Source organism: Hemiscyllium ocellatum, chromosome 30, assembly GCF_020745735.1.
Source record: "Hemiscyllium ocellatum isolate sHemOce1 chromosome 30, sHemOce1.pat.X.cur, whole genome shotgun sequence".
NCBI lineage: Eukaryota > Metazoa > Chordata > Chondrichthyes > Orectolobiformes > Hemiscylliidae > Hemiscyllium > Hemiscyllium ocellatum.
The window spans coordinates 44,042,760-44,067,958 of record NC_083430.1 but is presented as its reverse complement, the minus strand read 5'-3'; the positions used below and the strand labels follow the sequence as shown (position 1 = coordinate 44,067,958).

General features: G+C 40.6%; 1 protein-coding gene across 5 annotated transcripts in view; it reads left to right on the top strand.

The window, feature by feature from the left end:
* Positions 1–25,199, top strand: part of si:ch211-15d5.11 (nuclear receptor coactivator 7) — a 112,758-nt gene that overhangs the window by 59,644 nt on the left and 27,915 nt on the right. For all 5 annotated transcript variants that reach the window (XM_060847572.1, XM_060847573.1, XM_060847571.1 and 2 more), the window contains one exon: positions 13,285–13,453. In XM_060847572.1, coding sequence (XP_060703555.1) covers positions 13,285–13,453 — 169 coding nt within the window. The remainder of the gene's footprint in view (positions 1–13,284; positions 13,454–25,199) is intronic.

Below are 25,199 nucleotides of genomic sequence, written 5' to 3'. Positions count from 1 at the left end.
GGGAATCCTGAGGGACAGGATGCACATGTATTTGGAAAGGCAAGGACAGATTTGGGATAGTCAACATGGCTTTGTGCATGGGAAATCTCATCTCATAAACTTGATTGAGTTTTTTGAAGAAGTAACAAAGAAGATTGATGAGGGCAGCGTGGTAGATATGATCTATATGGACTTCAGTAAGGCGTTCGACAAGGTTCCCCATGAGCAAAGTTAGATCTCATGGAATACAGGGAGAACTAGCCATTTGGATACAGAACTGGCCCAAAGGTGGTGGAGGAGGTTGGTGGTGGAGGGTTGTTTTTCAGACTGGAGGCCTGTGACCAGTGGAGTGCCACAAGGATCGGTGCTGGGCCCTCTACTTCTTGTCATTTACATAAATGATTTGGATGCGAGGTACAGTTAGTAAGTTTGCAGATGACACCAAAATTGGAGGTGTAGTGGACAGCGAAGAGGATTACCTCAGATTACAACAGGATCTTGACCAGATGGGCCAATGGGCTGAGGAGTGGCAGATGGAGTTTAATTCAGATAAATGCGAGGTGCTGCATTTTGGGAAAGCAAATCTTAGCAGGACTTATACATTTAATGGTAAGGTCCTGGGGAGTGTTGCTGAACAAAGAGACCTTGGAGTGCAGGTTCATAGCTCCTTGAAAGTGGAGTTGCAGGTAGATAGGATAGTGAAGAAGGTGTTTGGTATGCTTTCCTTTATTGGTCAGAGTATTGAGTACAGGAGTTGGGAGGTCATGTTGCAGCTGTACAGGACATTGGTTAGGCCACTCAATCGAATATTGCATGCAATTCTGGTCTCCTTCCTATCGGAAAGATGTTGTGAAACTTGAAAGGGTTCAGAAAAGATTTACAAGGATGTTGCCAGGGTTGGAGGATTTGAGCTATTGGGAGAGGCTGAACTGGCTGGGGCTGTTTTCCCTGGAGCGCGGAGGCTGAGGGGTGACCTTATAGTGGTTTACAAAATTATGAGGGTCATGGATAGGGTAAATAGGCAAAGTCTTTTCCTGAGGTCGGGGAGACCAGAACTGGAGGGCATAGGTTTAGGATGAGAGGGGAAAGATATAAAAAAGACCTAAGGGGCAACCTTTTCACATAGAGGGTGGTACGTGCATGGAATGAGCTGCCTGAGGAAGTGGTGGAGGCTGATACAATTGCAACATTTAAGGGGCATATGGATGGGTATATGAATAGGAAGGGTTTGGAGGGATATGGGTTGTGTGCTGGCAGGTGGGACTAGATTGGGTTGGGATATCTCGTTGGCATGGACTGGTTGGACCAAAGGGTCAGTTTTTATGCTGTACATCTCGATGACTCTATGAGTCTTCACTATTTACCACCCTGAAAAATGTGTTGCTGGAAAAGCACAGCAGGTCAAAGAGCAGGAGAATTGACGTTTCGGACATGAGCTCTTCTTCAGGAATCATCTGCAGTCCTCACTTTCTCCTATTTACCACCCTTCCAGTTTTCATAAGGTCAGTACAGTTGTGAATAGTGCCAAAGAATGTTGTAGGATACAGAGGGACATAGATAAGCTGCAGAATTGGGCTGAGAGGTGACAAATGGAGTTTAATGCGGAAAAGTGTCAGTTGATTCACTTTAGAAGGAGAAACAGGAATGCAGAGTCCTGGGCAAACGGTAAGATTCTTGGTTGTGTAGATGAGCAGAGAGATCTCGGTGTCCATTACATAGATCCCTGAAAGTTGCCAACCAAGTTGTTAGAGCTGTTAAGAAGGCATACGGAGTGTTAGCTTTTATTGGTAGAGGGATTGAGTTTCAGAACCATGAGGTCATGCTGCAGCTGTACAAAACTCTGGTGCAGCCGCACATGGAGTATTGCGTGCAGTTCTGGTCATCACATTATAGGAAGGATGTGGAAGCTTTGGAAAGGGTTCAGAGGAGATTTACTAGGATATCACCTGGTATAGAGGGAAAGCCTTACGAGGAAAGGTTAAGGGACTTGAGACTGTTTTCGTTAGAGAGGAGGTTGAGAGTTGACTTAATTGAGACATATAAGATGATCAGCGAGTTAGATCAGGTGGACAGTGGGAGCCATGGTGGGGCATAGCTTCAAATTGAGGGGTGATAGATATAGGACAGATGTCAGAGGTAGTTTCTTTACTCCGAGTAATAGGGGCGTGGAATGCACTGCCCGCAACAATTGTAGACCAGCCAACATTATGGTCTTTTAAATGGTCATTGGATAGGCATATGGATGAGAATGACATAGTTTAGGTTAGATGGACTTCAGATTGGTTTCACAGGGCATCGCAACATCAAGGGCAAAAGGGGCTGTACTGCACTGTAATGTTGTATGTTCTATCCATGAACTCTTTGATCATACTCATTATGTTGAAGTCCAAATTAGTAATGTGAGGCAGCAGTGCTAACCACTGAGCCACTGTGCTGCCCAACAGTCTCCTGTCGTTTCTCTTTTCAGTTTTTAAAACTTGAGATGAAATACACTAGAGAAGGTGAGAAGGCTCCATGTCCTACTCACAACCATTTACATTTCTACCTCTTTTCATTTGTATCAGCTATTAGCAAAGTGAAATAGTTGTAGCTGTAGGAGTGATGAGAAGTAGTGTCATTTGAACAAGATTAACTGCAGCTAAACTATCCTCTGATTTGTACCTTCATTAATACCAAAAAGAAAAAAATGCTGCTTTCTGCTGTAACATATGAGATGTTATTACAACATATTGGTGGATCTTTGGTGCAGTGACGGTGTCCCTACCTGTGTCTAATAGGTCAGGGTTCAATCTGTTTTGCATTAAAGGTGTGTTATGACATATCCAGACTGATGGATTTAAAAATTATTTATAAGAAAACAAGATAATCATGAATTTGCTGTGAGCTACAGTTCCTTAACATTAAAAAGAACTTAAATTACCAAACATGTCATCAAACTGTAATCCCAAAAGATATGATCTCCCTTCTCTTCCCATTACTGTACTGATTGAGATTTTAGAAGTTCATGAGAACAACACTATTATTAAAGGAATTAGATTGAAAATTACAGAACAGAATTCATGAAAAGAGACTTCCCATTTTGAAGGCAATACTAAGATCAACCAACTTTTAAAAAAGACCCATTTGCTTTAAATGGGAAAATCAAATACTTGAAAATTATAATTAACCTTGAACTATTAAAGCATAAAACTTGGCATCTTAAGCTCACACACCATGACATTGATAGACTCATGAATGAACCAGCATTAAAGCTGTTGAAATATCATATTAACTACATTAATGAAACATTCTTCTAATGTGTTTTCATCAGTTCTTAATTATTTCATTGTTGCAGTGGAAACTATCCTTCAATGTGAATACTTCTCACTCACTGCAACAAACTGCCTAAGAACTTGAAAAAATGTGTTTCAAATGTAACATTGTATTGGTGAAAAAAGACACGTTTTGTTGAAGTGTTTTGTCGAAGTGTTTCACTTGCACTCATCAAGGTGAAAATAAAAGACGGATAATGTGTGTCAACAAAAATCAAGTTCCGTACTAACAAACGACAGGGAAATGACCTCTGGAGAACATGTTTACATTGATTTTCTAGATCATATATGGTATTTAGGAAGAGATGAACTTGGATCATTATTTGAAAAGAAACATTTAATAAAACTCGATTATGGGTAGCACCATGTCTCAGTGATTAGTACTGCCACCTCACAGTGCCAGGGACCCAGGTTCAATTCCAACCTTGGCAACTGTCGATGTGGAGTTTGCATGTTCTCTCTATATCTACATGGATTTCCTCCAGGTGCTGTGGTTTCCTTCCATACACCAAAGATGTACCAATTAGGTGGATTTGCCATGCTAAATTGTCCATAGTGTTCAGGGATGTGTAGAGCAGTTGGATATGGTAAATGTGAGGTTATGGGATATGGTAGGTGACTGAATGTCTGTGGCGTGCTCTTCAGAGGGTCAGTGTAGACTCCATGGGCTGAATGGCCTTGTTCACCACTGTAGGGATTTGATGAGTCTCTCAAAAAAAGTACGTCAATTGAAAAGTTGCAATTAGTTTTGTAGTCACTTTGCTAAAGTAAAGAATATTTGTTTCTTCCAATTTTGGCCTTCCTTTTTCCTTTCTCTCCCAAACCTGACAACTGTTATAGAGTCATAGAGATGTACAGCATGGAAACAGATCCTTCGGTCCAACGCGTCCATGCCAACTAAATATCCCAACCCAATCTAGTCCCACCTGCCAGCACACGGCCCATATCCCTCCAAACCCTTCCTATTCACATACCCATCCAAATGCCTCTAAATGTTGCAATTGTACCAGCCTCCACCATTTCCTCTGGCAGCTCATAAGGAACTGGAGTAGTCTGTTTGGTGCCTTGAGTCTATTCAGTAGGATCATGGCTGATCCAATATTCCTCACATCCACTTTCATGTCCTTTCTTGTAACCCTTGATTCCCTTGATGATCAAGAATCTATTTCAGTCATAAATATATACAAGGACTTTGCCCCTATTGCTCTATGGCGAGCATTTATTCTGATCAGCACTCTCAGACTCATATACATTTCAACTGTTCTAAACTCCAGTGAGTAGAGTCCCAACCTGTTTAGCTTTTGCTCATAAAACAATCCCTTCATACCAGGAATCATCTTTGTGAACTTTTTCTGAACTGTGTCCAATGAAATGTTAGCTTTTTTAAAATAAGAGAACATACGTTCTCACAGTACTCCAGATATGGTCTAACCAGCTCCTTGTACAGTTGCAGTAAGACTTCTCTGCTCTTATATCCCAACCCTCTTAAAATAAGGGCCAACATTCCATTTGCCTTCCTGATTACCCGCTGCACCTGTGTGCTAGCTTTCTGTGTATGGGGCAAAAGTATCCACAAATCCCTTTGTGTTGCAGCTATCCACAGTTTTTTTTCTCTGAGAGAAGAAATTCCTCCTCATATCTTAAATGTGTGACCCTCTTATTCTGAGATTATGCCCTCTGGTCGTGGACTGTTCTATGAGGGGAAACAACCTTTGTGCATCTGCCTGTCAGGCCTCCTTAAAATCTGTATGTTTCAATAAGATTGGCTCTCATTCTTCTAAATTCCAATGAGTACATACCCAGTCTACTCAATCTCTCTCCATAAGGCAGTCCCTCCATACCTGTATGAGCCTAGTGAACCTTCTCTGGTCTGCCTCCAATTCCAGTACATCTTTCCTTAGCTAAGGGGCCCAAAACTGCTCACAGTGGTCTAGCTGTGGTCTGATTGATGCAAAATCATTTAGTCTTTTCTCCTCTGAAATTGTTTGTCCCACACCAGACCAATTCATGCAATAGAAATTAAATGTCATTTGATAACCCTGTAACAGTGTTCTTCTCAATAGATTTCAATATTCTCTGTCTTGCTCAACCTGTTGGGGCAACTAGAGATAAGGTATTAATGCTAAACCTGAACCTGTCCCTCACTCAACATCTACACACGTTTACTTCAGCAGTTATTACTAAATGCCAAGCTGATGCAAAAATCTGAGAAAAATGTTGTTGCTATCTGTAACTCAGAAACGCTAAACCAGTTGTAATACCTTTACAGCAAGCTCTCTGCTTAAAATTGTTTACCCAACATCAAATTAGATGCTTCCTATATGGTGTGACTTAGTTGTACACTACTTTTAACAACAAAACCAACTTTATCTAACATTGGAAAGTATAGCCACTCTAGGTGTTGGAGAACCATCATAAACATTATTTGTTATTAATTGATCTCATAATATTTCGGTACATTTGATAATACATTTCTGTGGGATTTTACAGCAATACTGATGGCAAACTACGCAAATTTTACTTAATGACCATGAAGATAATTTATTCTGTCAAAGTATGTGAGAATTGCTGGCAGGCCAGCATTTATTGCCTATTCTTTATTGTTCTTATGAAGGTTATGGTGAGCTGTCTTCTCCAACTATTGCAGTCCATGTGATGTAAGTACTGTTGGGAGTGGAGTTCCAGGATTTTTACCCATTGGCAGTAAAAGAACAAGTATGTAGTTTCAAATCAGGATGTTGTTTGGCTTAGAGGGAAAATTGCTGAGGGTATTCCCATATATCTACTGACTGTCCTTGTCCTTCCAGATAATAGAGGTCAGAGAATTTGAAGGTTCTTTTGAAGGAGTCCTAATGAGTTCCTGCAGTGCATCATAAGACTATAAGACATAGGCATGGAAGTAAGGCCATTCGGCCCATCGAGTCCACTCCACCATTTAATCATGGCTGATAGGCATTTCAACTCCACTACCCACGCTCTCCTTGTAGCCCTTAATTCCTTGCGAGATCAAGAATTTATCAATCTCTAAGTTTCTATTAGATCTCCCCTCAACCTTCTAAACTCTAATTAATACAATCCCATCATCCTCAGCCGTTCATCGTACGTTAGGCCAACCATTCCAGGGATCATCCGTGTGAATCTCCGCTGGACATGTTGTAGTGCCAGTATGTCCTTCCTGAGGTGTGGGACCCAGAATTAGACACAGTATTCTAAATGGGGCCTAACTAAAGCTTTATAAAGTCTCAGAAGGACATCGCTGCTTTTATATTCCAACCCTCTTGAGATAAATGACAACATTACATTCACTTTCTTAGTCACAGACTCAACCTGCAAGTTAACCTTTAGAGGATCTTGGATTAGCACTCCCAGATTCCTTTGTGCTTTGGCTTTATGAATTTTCTCACTGTTTAGAAAATAGTCCATGCCTGTATTTTTTTTCCCAAAGAACAAGACCTCACATTTGAATTTCATCAGCCATTTACTGGACCACTCTCCTAAACTGTCTAAATCTTAGGACTACCTGCCTGTCCACCTAACTTCATATCATTGGCAAACTTCGCCAGTATGCTCCCAATCCCTTCATCCAGATCATTAATATATAAAGTGAACAGCTACGGCCCCAACTCTGAACCCTGCGGGACACCACTTGTCACCGGCTGCCAACTGTCTGCCTTCTGTCAGACAGCCAATTCTCAATCCATGCCAGTAGCTCACCTCGAACACCATGTGCCCTCACCTTGCTCAGCAGCCTCCTGTGAGGCACATTATCAAAGGCCTTTTGGAAGTCTAGATAAATAACATCCACCAGGTTTCCATGGTCTAACCTACTTGTTATGTCTTCAAATAATTCTAACAGGCTTGCCAGGCATAACCTCTCCTTATTAAATCCATGTTGACTTGTTCTAATCCAACCTTGCACTTCCAAGAATTTAGAAATCTCATCCTTAATGATGCATTCTAGAATTTTCCCAACAACCGAGGTTAGGCTGATCGACCTATAATTTTCCATCTTTTGTCTTGATCCTTTCTTGAACAAGGGGGTTACAACAGCAATTTTCCATCATTTGGGACTTTCCCCAACTCCAAGGAGTTTTGAAAGATCAAAACCGGCGCCTCCGCTATTTCCTCAGCCACCTCCCTCAGAACTCTAGGATGTAGCTCATTGGGGCCAGGAGATTTATCAATTTTTAGACCTTTAGCTTTTCTAGCACTTTCTCTTTTGTAATGGCTACCATACTCAACTCTGCTTCCTGACTCTTCTTAAATGTTGGGATATTACTCATGTCTTCCATTATGAAGACTGACACAAAGTACTTATTAAGTTCTTCAGCTATTTCCTTGTCTCCCCGGACTAGCCTTGCTGCATCAATTTGGAGCAGCCCAATGCCTACTTTTGCCTTTCATTTGTTTCTTATGTATTGAAAGATACTTTTACTATCATTTCTAATATTACTGGCTAGCCTACCTTCATATTTGATCCTCTCCTTCCTTATTTCTCTCTTTGTTATCCCCTGTTTGTTTTTGTAGTCTTCCCAATCTTCTGATTTCCCAGTGCTCTTGGCCACTTTATAGGCTGTCCCTTTCTCTTTGATACATTTCCTGACTTCCTTTGTCAGCCATGGCTGTCTAATTCCACGCCCCCCCCCCACCAATAATCTTTCTTTCTTTTCTTTTGGATGAACCTCTACACTGTATCCTCAATTACACCCAGAAACTTCTGCCATTGTTGCTCTCCTGTCTTCCTTGCTAGGCTCTACTTCCAGTCGTTGCAGCCCATTGTGCATCGGTGGTGGAGAGAACAAATGTTTGGTTTGTTGAATGGGGGGGGTGGGTGCCTGCCAAGTGCACTACTTTGTTCTGGATGGTGTTGAGCTTCTTGAATGTTGTTAAAGCTGCATCCATCCAGGCGAAAAAATGATGAAGAGGCGTCTATAGACCTGAAACATTAGTTTGCTTTCTTTCCATGGATGCTGCCTGATCTGCTGTGAACTCCAGCATTTTCTGTTTTCAGTACAGATTCCATCATCTGCAGTAATTTGCTCTTTCTAATATTCCATCACATTCCTGACTTCTTCCTTGTACATAGTAGATTGGCTTCAGAGAGCCAGGAGGTGAGTAACTATTGCATATTTGCCAGCCTCTGCAATGCTCAACCACAGTGTTTGTATGACTGGTCCAGTTCAGTTTCTGGTCAATAGTCACAACACCACACTCCCCAAACCCAATGCATATATGTCAAGATAAGGGATTCAGCCAATATAAAGGTGAGTTGAGTGTTATGGGATGATGACTAAATTTTCTCTTGTTGAAGGTATCATTGTCTGAAATTTGTGTGGCATGAATATTACTTGTCACTTATCAGCCGTAGCCTGATTGTTGTCCAAAGAAAGTAGCGTGCAAATATTTTCTTCTTGGTTTTATGTTTCTCTAAATAATACATTTTTATCATCAATATAAATGATTATGAGATATTCATTATTAGCAGACAGCTCTTTGAACTGAAGATCTGAGCAGAGGTTGAACACACGAGAGAAATTACATTTTAATCAACCAAGTTGGAGAGGCTGTGTATGAGAGCTCAAGTTTCTTTTAAGTGACCGGTGCTACTGCAGAGGCTATTTAACAGTAGTAGCTGCTTTTTTTTTAGAACATGGGGAGTGAACAGAATGTATTACATTCGCCAGACACAGGAAATGGAAGTTCTTTGCAAATTGTCTGGCATTCAAGATAAAAGTGAGGGGAATAATTAACTCTGACATAACTTGCGAATTGAATTGATAGCTCCATGTATACTATTTGTATAGTTTAGCAATTGACTGTTGATAGTTCAGGTAGGTAAAAACAATGACTGCAGATGCTGGAAACCAGATTCTGGATCAGTGGTGCTGGAAGAGCACAGCAGTTCAGGCAGCATCCAACGAGCAGCGAAATCGACGTTTCAGGCAAAAGCCCTTCATCAGGAATAAAGGCAGTGAGCTGGAAGCATGGAGAGATAAGCTAGAGGAGGGTGGGGAGAGAGTAGCATAGAGTTCATCAGGAATAAAGGCAATCTAGCAGATTTTGGGAAAAAAAACTTCACAGCAATTTCAGCAGACTTATGCTAACAATGAGGGGATCCAACTTGATATAAGAGCACCACTCATGCAGTCAGCACTTTAGTGTTGAAGTCCTATCTCTGCCCAAGGTTCTTCCAACTGAAATTATCTGTGGAATTCAGAAATTTATCATAATGTGTTTTTGAAAACCAAAAATCAACATTATAGTCTTATTTATTTCCACATCGATTGCTAATTTGGTTGAAGAGTTGTTAATTATCAGCAAGATCAGCACATTGAAGTACAATTTTGACCTCTCTTTTTCTGCATTTCTAGTTGTTTAAGTACAGGGCAACCCCTGTATCTGCGGGTCCGGTTACCGTGATTTCAGTTACCAGCGGTTCACTGCAGCTCGAACAAATAAAAGGGAACATTCCAGAACCAGGGACTAGGAATCTGCTGGGAAGGTACATTTCCCATTTAAATGAATGGGTTCGCACCTATCCACAGTCTTGGAACGTATCCCCTGCGGGTACGGGGGACTACTGTACTGCTGCATGAAATCAGAAAAGGGTGGCTTCATAGAGCTAATGATGCAAATCCAGACAAGCAAAGCCATCTGCACCAATCATTTCTGCATAATACAACGGAAATAGGAAAGCCACAATCATCAGTGCCAATCAAACAGTGACCAAAGTTGCACATGCATTAATCCAAAGACGGTTAAAAGGCATTTAAATTGATGAGGCTGGTGGTTATCATCCTTGACTAGTTTTGTCTCTGCATCAGGTTCCAGCCAACCCTCCAGTTATAAATTGTTTTTATATTAGTGTTGTTCTAATTCTGATTCCGGTAAACTGCAGTTTGTGAGCAGCTCTCACTTTTAATAAATTCAACTCCCTTAAACTGAATATGAATCCGTGAGAAACTTACAACTACATGTGTGATACAATGATAAAGATATTGAATTTGATTGAATAACACTCAGGTTTACATGATGGATACCAGTCCTTGCGAATCAGAGCTAAAATACTTACAAGATAAAGAATAGTTAAATGCTGCCAGGTTGTAATTGATTAAAGTTAAAAAAAATTATCGAGTGCCGTCACTGTCTCAGGACACCTCAAATGGCTTTCAACCAATGAATTGCTTTTGAAGTCCAGTTAGTGTTGTAGTGTTGGAGATTTAGCAGAGTTGTGACTCTCTGAATTTTGACACATCCATGACAAAGCTCAGTCCTAAACCCAGAAGGTCAACAGGAAGGCTTTTTGGAAGGGGTGGAGCTGAAACATTCACCCATAATCGCAGAAGTGTTACGGTGCAGAAGGAAGCTTTCAGCCCATCGTTTCTGCACTGGCACTTGGAGCACTAGTTGACCAATGGCTGAACTGTAGGTATCTGTGAGTTACTTTGCATACCAAAAAGAGCCTAGCTTATGAATCAGTGGGCTGGATTCAGCGAGGTGCCACAGTCCCTGCCGTAGGGGTGATCTTTGCCCCTGCAGATTTTCGAGCCAATTGGCTTTTATATGGCAGACATAAGTTGACCTTTCCATTGACTAGGGTTCTACGCTTATTGTCATTGCATTACAGCAATTTCCAAAGTGTCACAAGTACCATATTGATTGTAAAAATATTATTGAAAAGTCCTTTGCTGTCACGTATTGTGAATTAAATAACTAGCAAACTAGCTGTTACAAAAAATACACTCTTTTTGTGAAGTAGGAAAAGAAAGATCAGTGCCTGTTCCCTGTTTGTTGACTGATATGCATTCTGCTTTGAAATGGAATTAGTCACCTGTTCTGTTACTTTCAGACAATGTAGCTGGAAGCTTTTACTATGAGTTAATTTGCAATTGTGACCATACAATTCAAAACAAATTACTACTTCCATTTAGCTTCCCATGGCTTCTTCACCAAGATCAGACTGCAATTAAATTATAATTTTCCTTGGGGAACTGCCTGTATTTTGTACAAATTATATATACAAGATTACAGCAGGGACTATGCTTTTAAAAGTTTCCTATTGGCCAAATACGCTTTTGAATCCTGTAAAATCATGAAAGATGTTGTATAAATGTTATATCTTTACTTATGCAAAAGAGCACAATTAGTCATGAATAACAAAGTCCATTCAGCTTATCACCTCTATGTCAGTTGCAGTATCTAATTGTCTCATAAATGCTTTAAGACTTGTTGCCTCCACAACCTTCCTTGGCGAACCCTGTCGCACACATTGATCACAAAGTGGGGAATAATGCCTGATACATTATTTTTGATTGTTGAATCTTTGTTCTTGCATTCTACTGTTTCAAATTAGTTTTAAGCTCACTCTAGTTTTTTTTTATTAGCAGTCAGTGTGTTTTTACATCCTCTTCTATCTGGACCAGATAAAAGATCAATCGTTGCAGTGTTGTCATAATTTAAATCTGATTTATATTTATCCTGTGGACCTTTTGCTAATACCAAGTATTTCTTGTCAGCATTCTGGTTTCCTTCACTGAAGGCAGTCACATTGTTGTTGGGACGTTTCTGTAGGTGTTGGCTATCCATCAGTGCTTTCCCTAACAACCATTCTTCCTATGCAACCCCAGGCAGTGATAAACTCTCTCCACTCACAAACATGTTCAAGTGATACTGAATAGCAAGTAGGAACTCTTTTACAATTGTATCCTTTAATCTTTCAGATATTTGTTGTAAATTCTGGGTGAACACTGACAGCCGTTTAAAATACTCACTCTGCCTTTAGTCTTATAGGGATGATGCACAGTATTTCAAATAAGCAACTTTTTCAAGAACTTAAAAACAGAAGTTGCTGGAAAAGCTTAGCAAGTCTAGCAGTATCTGTGAAGAGAAATCAGAGTTAATGCTTTGGGTCCAGTGACCCTTTCTCAAAACAGATACCTCTGATTTTGAAACGTTAACTCTGATTCTTCACAGATGCTGCGAGACCTGCTGAGCTTTTCCAGCAACTTGTTTTCGTTTCTGATTGACAGCATCCGAAGTTCTTTCGGTTCTTCGAGAATTTCTTCTTACGTTCAGCAATCAGGAGATGCCACTGATATCTTTCACAAGGACTCATGTAACCTCACATGATGAAGTGACCCCAGCACAAGATGTTTGAATCTCTCCTGAAATCAGCTTCAGTCCGAGCAGAGCTGATTCTGATTTCTAGGTACTGAGCACTGACACCAGAAACACCTCTATCGATTACAATGTCCACTTACTGGAAGAAGAGGAGAGTGAAATATTCTCCTACCTCTATGCTGTGCAGACATCATCCTATATTGCAACTGCTGTAACTAGTACAGGCTAAACTACTCTCATTCTTAGAAATTGCTGCTCGTTGGATGCTGCCTGAACTGCTGTGCTCTTCCAGCACCACTGATCCAGAATCTGGTTTCCAGCAGCTGCAGTCATTGTTTTTACCTAGTATTTCAGCCTGCCCAATTCCACACATAACCCTACAGCATGAGTCTGGTTTGGCCAGTGCTTCTTTCTGCCTTCAGAACCTGATTAAGTTGTAGAAATTACATCTGAGTTTCCATATCCCAGTTACTGCAATTGTTATTTGTGGTTTGTATTGAAGGAGAAAGGCAGAAGGCAAAAAACACTGAAGACATCAAGAGTAGATGCTCTCTGCAAAAATGATTGTTTGACTATTAAGTGAAAAGCCCAACTTATAATTGATGATTATTTTGATTGTGTGAATATGTTGTGGTCGGTGTTAAAGCTGTTCCTGTAATTAGCCCTTCTGCTTTCCCTATGAGCTGTTGTGCTTTCAATGTCATTGATAAGTAATGTAATTAGAATTGCAGGTTTATGTTCGTGTTCAAAATATGTTTGCAAAAGCGTTGTGCATCCATGGTCTACTCATTAAAATACAATTGTGTGTTTATATCCTTTCATCCTAAAATGTATAATTTAATGAATAGTTATTGTCAATCATCTTTTATTGCAGATCTACATCACTCAGACGATGAGGAAGACAAATTTCGATTGATGTTTTTGTGTCTGAAAGTCAGACTTCCCAAGAAAGGGAGAAATCTATTTCAGTTTGGATCAACCATATCTGAGGATATGAGCCAGAATGAATCCAAGGAATACTGGCTTGCAATGACTCAGGAAAAGTGAGTTTATCGCTGGGAATGCAATTCCTCAACAAAACTAACAAAATCTATTATTTATGCTCTTCCACACATAACTATCATATGTTAAGTATTAGCCAGTTGCATTCTCTTACATATAATATAGATTATTATAGGAAATCCTAACCAGCAGTTAGACACGATTTAGAACATAGAATGGTGCAGCACAGTACAGGCCCTTTGTCCAACGGTGTTGTGCCAAGTATTTATCGTAATCTAAGATCAACCTAACCCACACACCCCTCAATTTACTGCCATCCATGTGCTTGTCCAGCAGTCGCTTAAATGTCCCTAATGTCTCTGATGCTACTACCACTATTGGCAGTGCATTCCACACACCCACCACTCTCTGCGTAAAGAACTTACCTCTGACATCTCCCTTTACCTTCCTCCAATCACCTTAAAATTATGATCTCGCGTGACAGCCATTTCTGCCCTGGGGAAAAGTTTCTGGCTATCTACTCCATCTAGGCCTCTCATTACCTTGTACACCTCTATCGTCACTTCTTTCTTCTCTCCAGCATGAAAAGCCTTAGCACCCTCAACCTTTCTTCAAAAGGTAAGCCCTCCAATCCAGGCAGCATCCTGGTAAATCTCCACTGCACCATACGCCTTTTTAACAACCCTATCAACTTGGGTAGCAACTTTGAGGGATCTATGTACATGGTTCCCAAGATCTCACAGTTCCTTCACTCAGCCAAGAATCCTGTTTTTAACCCTGTATTCAGCATTCAAATTTGACCTCCCAGAATGAATCACTTAGCATTTATACAGGTTGAACTCGTTTTGTCACTTCTCAGCCCAGCTCTGCAGAAATGGTGGAGGCTGGTATAATTGCAACATTTAAGAGGCATTTGGATGGGTATATGAATAGGAAGGGTTTGGAGGGATATGGGCCAGGTGCTGGCAGGTGGGACTAGATTGGGTTGGGACATCTGGTCGGCATGGACAGGTTGGACCGAAGGGTCTGTTTCCATGCTGTACATCTCTGACTCTATGCTCCTATGTTGGAGCCTGCAACAACCCGCGACACGATCTACAACACCACCGACCTTTGTGTCATCAGCAAATTTACTAACCCACCCTTCCACTTCTTCATCCAAATCATTTATAAAAACTACAAAGAGCAGAGGCCCGAGACCAGATCCCTGTGGGGCACCAGTGGTCACTGACCTCCAGGCAGAATACTACCACTCACTGTCTTCTTTTGGCCAGCCAATTCTGTATCCAGACGGCAGAACCTCCCTGTATCCCATACCTCCTAACTTTCTGAATGAACCTACCTTGGGAAACATTATCAAATGCCTTACTGAAATCCACATACACCACATCCACTTCATCAACTTGTCTCATCTCATCCTCAAAGAACTCTGTAAGACTTGTGAGGCATGACCTGTCCCTCACAAAGTCATACCTTTAATCAAACTGTGTTTTTCCAAATAGTCATATATCCTATCTGTCAGAATCCTTTCCAATATTTATGCAAATCTTTTTAATAAAATGTCTGAAGCAGCTTTCAGTTGCAGAAGGCAAAATAAGAACTAACTGATCTTTCAAGGCAAATTATTTGTGTTGAAGTCATGAGGCATATCCAACAGAACAACAGAGTGGGAAATGGAGTTGAGTCCATAGTCAGATCAGCCAGGATCTTATCGAATTGCAGAGCAAGCTTAATGGGCCAAATGGCCTACGTTTGAACCTGCTTTAGCTGCTGTTTGACTCCAGATTTGTAATCAGTTGGTTGTGTTTCTTTAAAGTGATATTTGTTCTCATGCCAATATTTTCTTCTCCTCTGAAAGTATCGATGGACATTGATACATACAGGGGCTACAAGCATTTCACTATCTCAATGTGTAAGAATTTTGCATCTGTGACTCTTAGTTTTGGCAGCTGTTTAACAACATGCAAGTCATCACAGGAGAGCCCAATCCTCTCGTCATCTGCCATCCTTGCATGTTTACTAGCAACAAAGAATCTTCAACTGCAGAGCTTTTCATTTCTTTCTATTCTGCCACAACATTAGACCAGGAATCATCCTTGTGCTGTTCCTAGGCTTTGTGGCTCTCTTACTCACTGTTTAATATGTTGAGCCAGTGGGGAAGCTGGCACATGTGTGAAATGTGCAGTAGTTGCTATATGTTCTTTAGTGCTGAGTACATCTGTCACTTCTGTTTTTGTGACTAAAAATAGAGTAGGTACTTCGGGTGAAAGCACTGATATCTTCCTTCGGGCCTGGATTCAGGTTCAGCCTAGAATGATTGGATGGATGTCTGCTGCCTCCTAGATAATACAGTTCCTAATAAGTATGAGTCCATTGTACCAAAACACAATGATGACCAACTAGAAGTCTCACTCAGATCCCAGCCCTCCCCAGTTTACACTGCAATCATTTCAATGGAATCCACTCATCTGGATTATCAACTTTCCAGGGAATGAAGATTAAACAATAAGCATTTGTCATTTTTATAAAACAACCTCTTTGATTGGCACCCCATCCACCTCTTTCTCTTGCTTCACCATCTTCAATCAGTGGCAATAGTGTGTACCATCTGCAAGACTTACTGCAGTAATGCATCAAGATTCCTTGGACAGCATTTTGCAAATGCCCCAACTGCAGCACATAATACTATCACCTGTAAGTTTCCCCCAAAAGACACATCATTCTTGCACTCACCCTGGGCGAACTCCCTTCCCAAAGGCACTGCAGTTGGTTTTAAATCCAAAGACCACAGCTGTCCAAGGAGGAGGTTGATCACCACCTTCTCAAGTGGAGTTATGGATCTGCAATAAATGATAGCCTGGCCAGCGATACACATAATTCATGATCAAATAAACAAGAGCTTATGTGGCAGAATACTGCTTCAGCTTGATATAGTCAGTTTGATATCATAAAACAAATATTAATTATTATAAAAATCTAAACTCACAATGAACCTTTATCTCTGTTCAGTGATGACCAAGGACATGTGTATCAGAAAAACTCAGTGGATAAGTTTCTTATCTGACTTTCCTCCACTTTGTTACTCTGTAGATCAAAGTTTACCTTTGTTACCTTGCTGGAGACCTTTTTTTTCTGAGCAGTAAATATGGACAGTTGCACAATGAAAAGATAAACCTTAAAAAGACAATTTTCTCCCCTCACGAAGACACTAAAGTCATCCTTTATCCACGACCTTGCTTCATGTCTGAGCCCCTTTGGGTGAAAAAGAATTTCCTCAAAATCCTTCTACCTATCATTTTAAGTCAAAGTCCCTTTGTCACTGACCTGTCTGTTAAGATAAGTAGACCCTCCCCATCCACTTTATCCAGGTCCCTCACAATTTTCTATCTTTGAATCAAACCTCTCCTCAGCCTGTTCCAAGCAGCTCAATAACAGTGTATCCAATCTTGCCTCAAAGCTTTATTTTTCGAGAAATAAAAAACCAAAAACTAAGCATCCACATTTCTTGGGTTTTTCAGTATTTTCCCAGTCCTGGCAATATTCATGCCATACCATATGTTAAAATAATTTTGGCAGGTTTATCACACAGAATCTAGCAACTATGTACAATTATGCAGAGCTGCAAAAATGCAAGTTTGTGCTTTTCTAGTTAAAGAGCTTCTCAGTTGAGAATACATAAGCATCCTACAAAAAAGACTACAATGGCCAAAAATAAATTCCTTTGCATCCTATTGGCTCCACATACGCTACAGGAACTCACCAAGGTTCTTTCAACAGTACGTTTGATCTCTAACAGCTAGAAGGGCAGTAGCTGCAGGGAACAGCATCACCAGCAACTTTTTCTCGAAATCACAGACCACAGTTCCTTAACTGTTGCTGGGCCAAAATCCTGGAACTGCAACCCTAACAAGACTGTGCATGCATCTTCAAGAAGGCAGCTCACCACTACTTTCTCAAGAGTCAAAAAGTGTGGCACTGGAAATGCATAGCAGGTCAGGCAGCATCTGAGGAGCAGGAGAATTGGTGTTTCGGACATGAGCCCTTCATCAGGAAGGTGATCTGCTGTGCTTTTCCAGCGCCGTACTTTTAGAATCTGACTCTCCAGCATTTGCAGTCCTCACTTTCTCCTACTACGTTTTCAAGGTCAATAAATGTTGACCTTTCCAGCAATACTCCTAATCCATTAACACATTTTTTAAAAATATTGTACTGTGGGGTATTTCTGTTTGTTCTGTATATTATCATGTTAAAATTCCGATTCTGGACAAGGTTTTTCATCATTTCACACCATGGTGTGCTGTATGGCTCTATGGTGATCCCTGAACTTCACTGATACGGTAACTAAGTGGTTAGATGAATACAATCCAATTAATGCATCTTTCTTGCAGTTTCAGAACATCTTGGATGAAGTTCTTAATTTGTGTTCATGTGGAACACAAATGCATGTGGAATTCTTGATAATGCTAACAGTTGGGATTATGCAATGCATTTATGAAATTTTGAGAAGGTTTGTAGCTCTGGTTGAGGTTCTGGATGTAAGTTTGCTCGCTGAGCTGAAAGGTTCGTTTTCAAACATTTCATCACCATACTAGGTAACATCATGAGTGAGCCTCCGGTGAAGCACTGGTGTTAGTGATAGGCTTTCTATTTATGTGTTTAGGTTTCCTTGGGTTGGTGATGTCATTTGCTGTGGTGATGTCATGTCCTGTTCTTTTTCTCAGTGGGTTGTAAATGAGGTGCAATTCGATGTGTTTGTTAATAGAATTCCAGTTGGAATGCCATGCTTCTAGGAATTCTCGTGTGTGTCACTGTTTGGCTTCTGTTGTCCCAGTCAAAGTGGTGTCCTTCCTCATCAGTATATAAAGGATACTAGTGAGCGGCGTCTTGTCGTTTTGTGGCTAGTTGACGTTCATGTATCCCGGTAGCTAGTTTTCTTCCTGTTGTCCAATGTAGTGTTTGTTACAGTTCTTGCAAGGTATTATGTAAATGACATTAGTTTTGCTTGTTGTCAGTATAGGGTTTTTCAGTTTCATTAGCTGCTGTTTTAGTGTGTTGGTGGGTTTGTGGGCTAAAATGATGCCAAGAGGTCTGAGTAGTCTGGCAGTTATTTCCAACATGTCTTTGATGTAGGGGAGAGTGGTTAGGGCTTCTGGACATGTTTTGTCTGCTTGTTTGGGTTTGTTGCTGAGAAATCGGCGGATTGGGTTCATTGGGTACCCAATCTTTTTTAATACACTGTATAGGTAATGTTTCTCTATTCTTTGTAATTCCTGTCTGCTGCAGTGTGTGGGAGCTTGTTGAAATAATGTTCTCATGCAGCTTCGTTTGTGGTTGTTGGGCTGATTGCTTCTGTAGTTCAGTATTTGGTCCGTACGTGTTGTTTTCCATAGACGCTGGTTTGAAGTTCCCCATTGGCTGTTCACTCTACTGTGACATCTAGGAATGGCAGTTTGTTGTTGCTTTCCTCCTCTTATGTGAATTTTATAAGGATATTATTGATGGTCTTAAAGGTTTCCTCTAATTTGTTTAATTTAATGTTGACAAAGGTGTCATCCACGTAGCAGACCCAAAGTTTGGGTTGGATGGTTGGCAGAGCTGTTTGTTCAAGTCTCTGCATTACTGCCTCTGCTTAAAACCCTGATATCTGAGATCCCATGGGTGTTCCATTGGTTTGTCTGTAGGTTTTGTTATTGAAAGTGAAGTGGGTGATAAGACATAGGTCCACTAACTTGACGATGTTGTCCTTGCTGGTGAAGTTGGTGGTGTTTGGTGTATGTTGGTGTATGGGTTCTTAGAAGCAGTAATGCAGAGACTTGAACAAACAGCTCTGCCAACCATCCAACCCAAACTTTGGGTCTGCTACGTGGGTGACACCTTTGTCATCACTAAATAAAACAAACTGGCATAGAATTCACTAAAGAGGAGGAAAACAACAACAAACTGCCATTCCTAGATGTTATAGTAGAGCGAACAGCCAATGGAAACTTCAAACCAACATCTACAGAAAACAACAAATACTGACCAAATACTGAACTACAGAAGCAATCATCCCAACACCCACAAACAAACTGTATTAGAATATTATTTCAACGAGCCAATACATAATGCAGCACACAGGAACTATGAAGAGCAGAGGAAAATCACCTATACAGCATATTCAAAGAAAACGGTACCCAATGAACACAGTCTGCCGATTTTTCAGCAACAAACCCAAACAAGCAGTCAAAACGCATCCAGAAACCCTAGCCACTCTGCCCAACATCAAAGACATCTAGGAAATGACTGCCAAAACACTCAGACCTCTTGGCATCATGATAGCCCACAAACCGATCAACACTAAAACAGCAGCTAATGAACTTGAAAGACCCTATACAGACAACAAGCAAAACTAATGTCATTTACAAAATACCTTGCAAGAACTGTAACAAGCACTACATTGGACAAACAGGCAGAAAACTAGCCAACAGGATACATGAACATCAACTCGCCACAAAAAGACATGACCTTCTCTCACTAGTATTCTTACATATAGATGAGGAAGGACACCACTTCGACTGGGACAATACATCCATTCTAGGATAAGCCCAAAAGAGACATACACGAGAATTCCTAGAAGCATGGCATTCCTAGAACTCTATCAACAAACACATTGAGTTAGACCCCATCTACCACCCTCTGAGAAAAAGAACAGGAAATGATGTCCCCATACGAAAGTACATCACCAACCCAAGGAAAACTAAACACATAATTAGAAAGCGGGTCACAAACACCAGTGCTTCACTGGTGGCTCACTGATGTTGTTACCCAGTGTGGTGACAAAATGTCTGAAAACGAACCTTCCAGCTCAGCGAGAAACATACATCTATAAATGTTTATTGTATTGGCATGATATTAAATATATAACTGCCCTTAAAAGATTGGGCATTTACATCCGAATGCTCCCTATTCAAAACAATCCTCTATTCGATACAACTACAATGTATACCTCTAGACAAAATGTTCAAAAACTGAAAATTCTGTGAATAGAGTGAGCCAGAATTCACATCTGGCTTGGGCACATCTCCTGTCAACTCAGGAAGCACTTTTTCCACAGACAGCGTAGTAAGAATCTGGAACTCTCCAGGAAAATTGGAGAGTTCAAGATTAAAACTGTTAGATTTTTGTTGTTTAAAGACAACTGCAGATATAGAGCAAAAGTGGTTAAATGGAATAGAGGCACAAATCCACTATGATCTAATTAAGTAACAAGGAGCTGACATGCACACTCCTGTTCCTTATATTCTGGGGACTCCTCTGGCACATTTCTAGTGTAATTACTAATAGTAAACCAGTAAATGGAACTGAACCCAGTTTCACCAGGATTTCACCTCATGGAAGAGAAGCCTGAAAATTCTAGTGAGACAGATGGATCTTTCCCCCACACTCAGTGTGTCAAGGAACAGTTTCTGCAAGAGTTCTCTGACTTCCCTGAGAAATTTCACTCAGTACACCACTTCATAGATCAAGGGAACCCATTTCTGCTTGGAACTGCTGTGGATTCAATGAAGGTCCAGTCAATGCCTCATGCAAATGGTATTAATTATTATCCGAAGACGTACAGTCAGCCAGCAATGCCTATTTCCCACAAATGAATAAAAAAACTAAATTAACATTTGAGACCTCAGTGATGATTGTCTGTGCCCTTTTGCAAGCTACTCTAGGCTCAGCTACATATGACATACTTGGGGTTATAAGCCACGGTCAATGTAAAATCCACCACATTTTCAATGGCAATGATGGAACAGCCATAACTTTGAGGAACTACAGTTATTTACAAGTGGAGGATCCTTCAGGAAGAGGACTTGTGTTTCCTTTAATCACAATGAGAAAGATGATGAGAAACCACCTCATATTGTTTTCCCTAGTTGCATGGTTCATTGAAGTTGAACAAAGTAGGCTCTACTGAGCAACTAAAGAGGAAATCGTAGGCCCACCAGGTATGAAGAAATGAGCAGTGAACCTGCCCTTGGGCAGATGACAGATGCTACTATTAAAGGTCCACTTGGATCCAAAAAGGAAAATTTTCCCAACGTAACATATTCCATTTCATAAGTACCTACATCATTAACAATAGAATGACAGGACAGCAACCTGATATTTAAAGTGTGCAGCAAAGGCAGATGTTGCTGATGGACTCTTCCATATGCAGGCTGACTGGCTGCCTGAAGGATGATGATGACCCTGACCCGGGCATTTGGAGCAGCTTTGTGTTTTTCTATGTAGCTGCAACTCAGGCTCATTAAACCACAATTCATCAGCAGAAAAATACATATGTGCCTTTAATAGGCCAGAACAAAATGAAAAGGGAAGAGGAAAAACTGTACGTAAAAGCCTGAGAAATTTAACTGATGTTCTTTGTAGAGAAGACAAAATCATGGGGCCCAAAATGTAAGATGGTCTCTAAGTCCTGGAGTGGCTTGATTAGAAAGTTCTTTATCCAGGCAATTAACTCACCATCAGAGTATTTGAGGCAACTAACATAGATGCATTTTGGGAAAGCTGGATAAAAAAATGAGAGATAAAGGATAGTTCTTGTTTGGATGAAGTTTGAAACTAATGGATCACAATTATAAAAACTTCCAATTTGTTTGATAAGTATTGCAGCCTATGATAAAGTTAAAAAAAATCACCCAACACCAGGTTATAGTCCAACAGGTTTAATTGGAAGCACTAGCTTTCGGAGCATTGCTCCATCATCAGGTTCAACCACCTGATGAAGGAGCGTCGATCCAAAAGCTAGTGCTTCCAATTAAACTTGTTGGCCTATAACCTGGTGTTGGGTGATTTTTAATTTTGGACACCCCAGTCCAACACCGCATCTCCAAATCAAGCGTATGATAATGCTTCCATTTACTCCATACCTACAAATATTTATCTCAAAATTGTCTCTACTTCAGTTTCTATGCGTTTAGCAATAGAATAGGAACCCACTCCCCCCGCGCCCCCCCAACCCCAAAAGAGGGGTTTTGTGCCTTCAGAAACACCGTTGCAGTTTGTTCACTTGTTGACTCCAACACCATCTGTGTACTTCAGACTAACCCTGTGAAATAAATAATGCAAAATAAGTTCACAGAATGGAGTCCTTACTCATTCACAAATGCAATATATCATTACCAGTTGATAGCATTTGCCAATGTCACTGTTCAACAAAAGTCAATATTTAAAGAAAATAAGAGGCAGAATGAAACAAAAGAAATCATGATAATAAAAATGGTAATCCAGTTTAACTAATACTTTGAAAAGTAAGGGCAGACAATTATGTTAGCTGTTTAAACAGATGTGGTAATTTGACATTGTGATGAGCAATTCTGGGTGAGGATAGCCTTTTTGTTTGTACTTTACCCTGTTGGTGCAAACTGCACTAAGTTTGCACAAAATAATTAACAGCATCACATTTCAATTGCCTGAACCATTTCCTTTTGAAAATGCTTTAGGGTTATGATGTAAAGACAACAATCTCTCTCTATGTCAACAAAACGAAAGAGCTGGTCCCTTAACTTCAGGAAGTGGAGTGGAGGACCCGCGCCTGTCTGTATAAATGGTGCTGAGGCAGATGGTTGAGAGCTTCAGGTTCCTCAGAGTAAATATTACCAACAAACTGTTCTAGTCCATCCATGTCAACACTATAGTGAAGAATGCACACCAACACCTCTACCTTCCCAGAAAACTGCTGTGTGTCTTAGAGGAAACCAGCGGGTAATGGTGGTGCCTGTTCGCCCACGTCATGGTAGAGGACACAGATTTGGAAAGTGTTTTTCAAGGATGAGAAGCTGCAGTATACACAATGCTGCCATTGTGCATTGATGATGAAATGAGTGAATGTTGAATGTGATGGATGGAGTGCTGTTCAAGCAGACTGTTTTTCCTGGTTCAACTTCTTGCATGTTGTTGAAGCTATATGCATCCAGGCAAGTGGAACATATTCCACATTCCATCAGACCCCTGACCTATATTCCTTCTCATTTTTTCTGACCACTGTGCAGACCTCTGAGATCCATGAATGGCAGTTTCCAAAACTAGAAATCATTGCACTAGGGTTAGGGCTAGTATGCTGATACATGGAATCTCTGAGCATCTATACAACTACGTAGTTTAGAGGGAATATTGCTCCTAATTGGTGCCTTATTGATGGTGGACCAGCTTTGAGGGCTTACATGTCTTGACAGGGTAGATGCTAGATGAATGTTGTCTATGGTTATGAGTTAGAACAAGGCAGGGTCACAGTCTCAGAATAATAGGTTGGTCGTTTAGGACAGAGGTGGGGAACGTTCTTTTTTTCATCAAAGGATTGTGAAGTTTTGGAATTCTTTGTCCAGAAAACTGTGGAGACTCAGCCATTGAGCATGCCCATTACAGAAGTTGATAGAATTTTGACAAAGAAAGTCGAGAGAAATGGAAATAGTCTGGGTTGATGGCCTCATGACAGAAATCCACTCCTGATCTTATTGATACCTGAAGCAGAGTCACAAGACTGAGTAGCCTATTCCTGCTCCTATTTCTTATGCTCCTATATTCACAAGCCGAATCATTATCAATGACCCTCTGCTGGAAAAGCATATATTCACTGATCAGATGAACCCAGTATTGGACCTGAAGGTGATGTAGCAAAGATTGAATAGCCTTGAGAGTTTTGACTGACTTAGCTTATGGGTGAAGAATGGTCAATTCAGTGAGGTATACAGTGGGATCATCAGTCCCATGGATTATTGTCTCAGCAGGACTGCAAGAGTGAACACAAGAAAACAGGGGAAATAAATGTGGAGTAAACTTTCAGTCTCTACCAGACAACAAAATCAGGAAAACTTATTTTGTAGGTGATGTGCACTAGTAATGGGTGGGAGGCAACCTCAGAATGGTAATCAGCAAATACCTGTACCAGAAATGATATATATCTCTATTGTAATTCAGATTTTTGAGAATGAAGATTAACATCACTTTATCTTTTTCATTTCAAATGATTGCAGGTGACCTCATGAGAACTGCTTTGGAAGAGTAACTGAGATAAATCAAGTGTAAATTCTGTGACTTAACATCAATAAAGGCTGAATCATTAACTCAGGTTATATCAATGATACACTGAGATTTAAATGTGTACTTTAACTCCCTCACAGTGACCAACCCAAACTTTTCAATCTAAGATTTTAAGCTGCATCATGTGAAGCCAGTTCACACAGTGCAGGATTTGGATATCCCAGGGAAACAGCAACTTGTAATTAGACTGTACCTTTTAATAGTAAAAAAAAATTCACTTTGTAGATATGAATGCGCAAAACATGTACCTAACGAGGAATGAAAAGTTCAAGCAGGATAACAAAAAAAAGTATTTTGAGTTTTTTTTCTAAGAAACAGAGGGACAAAAAGACTGAGGTAGGCCTCATTTACACTACACGTCTAAGTTCTATTCCTTCTTGCAAACTATGCCATTCTGATTTTCCCCTGTCTTCTCCACAAGAATGTACCTATGTAAAAACAAATGTTATAACACTTACATATTTTCATGTGAGACGACTTCCATATTTCAGCAGAAAGATTCACCTGTACTGTAAAGTCACCACAGTCCCAGAGGACCACAGGGCTGCTATCTCATCTGAGAGAGAGAAAGAGAGGGAGAGAGAGAGACGACTGACTCTGAGTTCGACCTGAGGGTCACCATGCCTCTGACGAGGGGCATGGTTGAGAAGTTGGGTCCTTCATGGCAACCTCAGCTGAAGAGGGAACCAAACCTGTGCTGTTGGCATCACTCTGCAT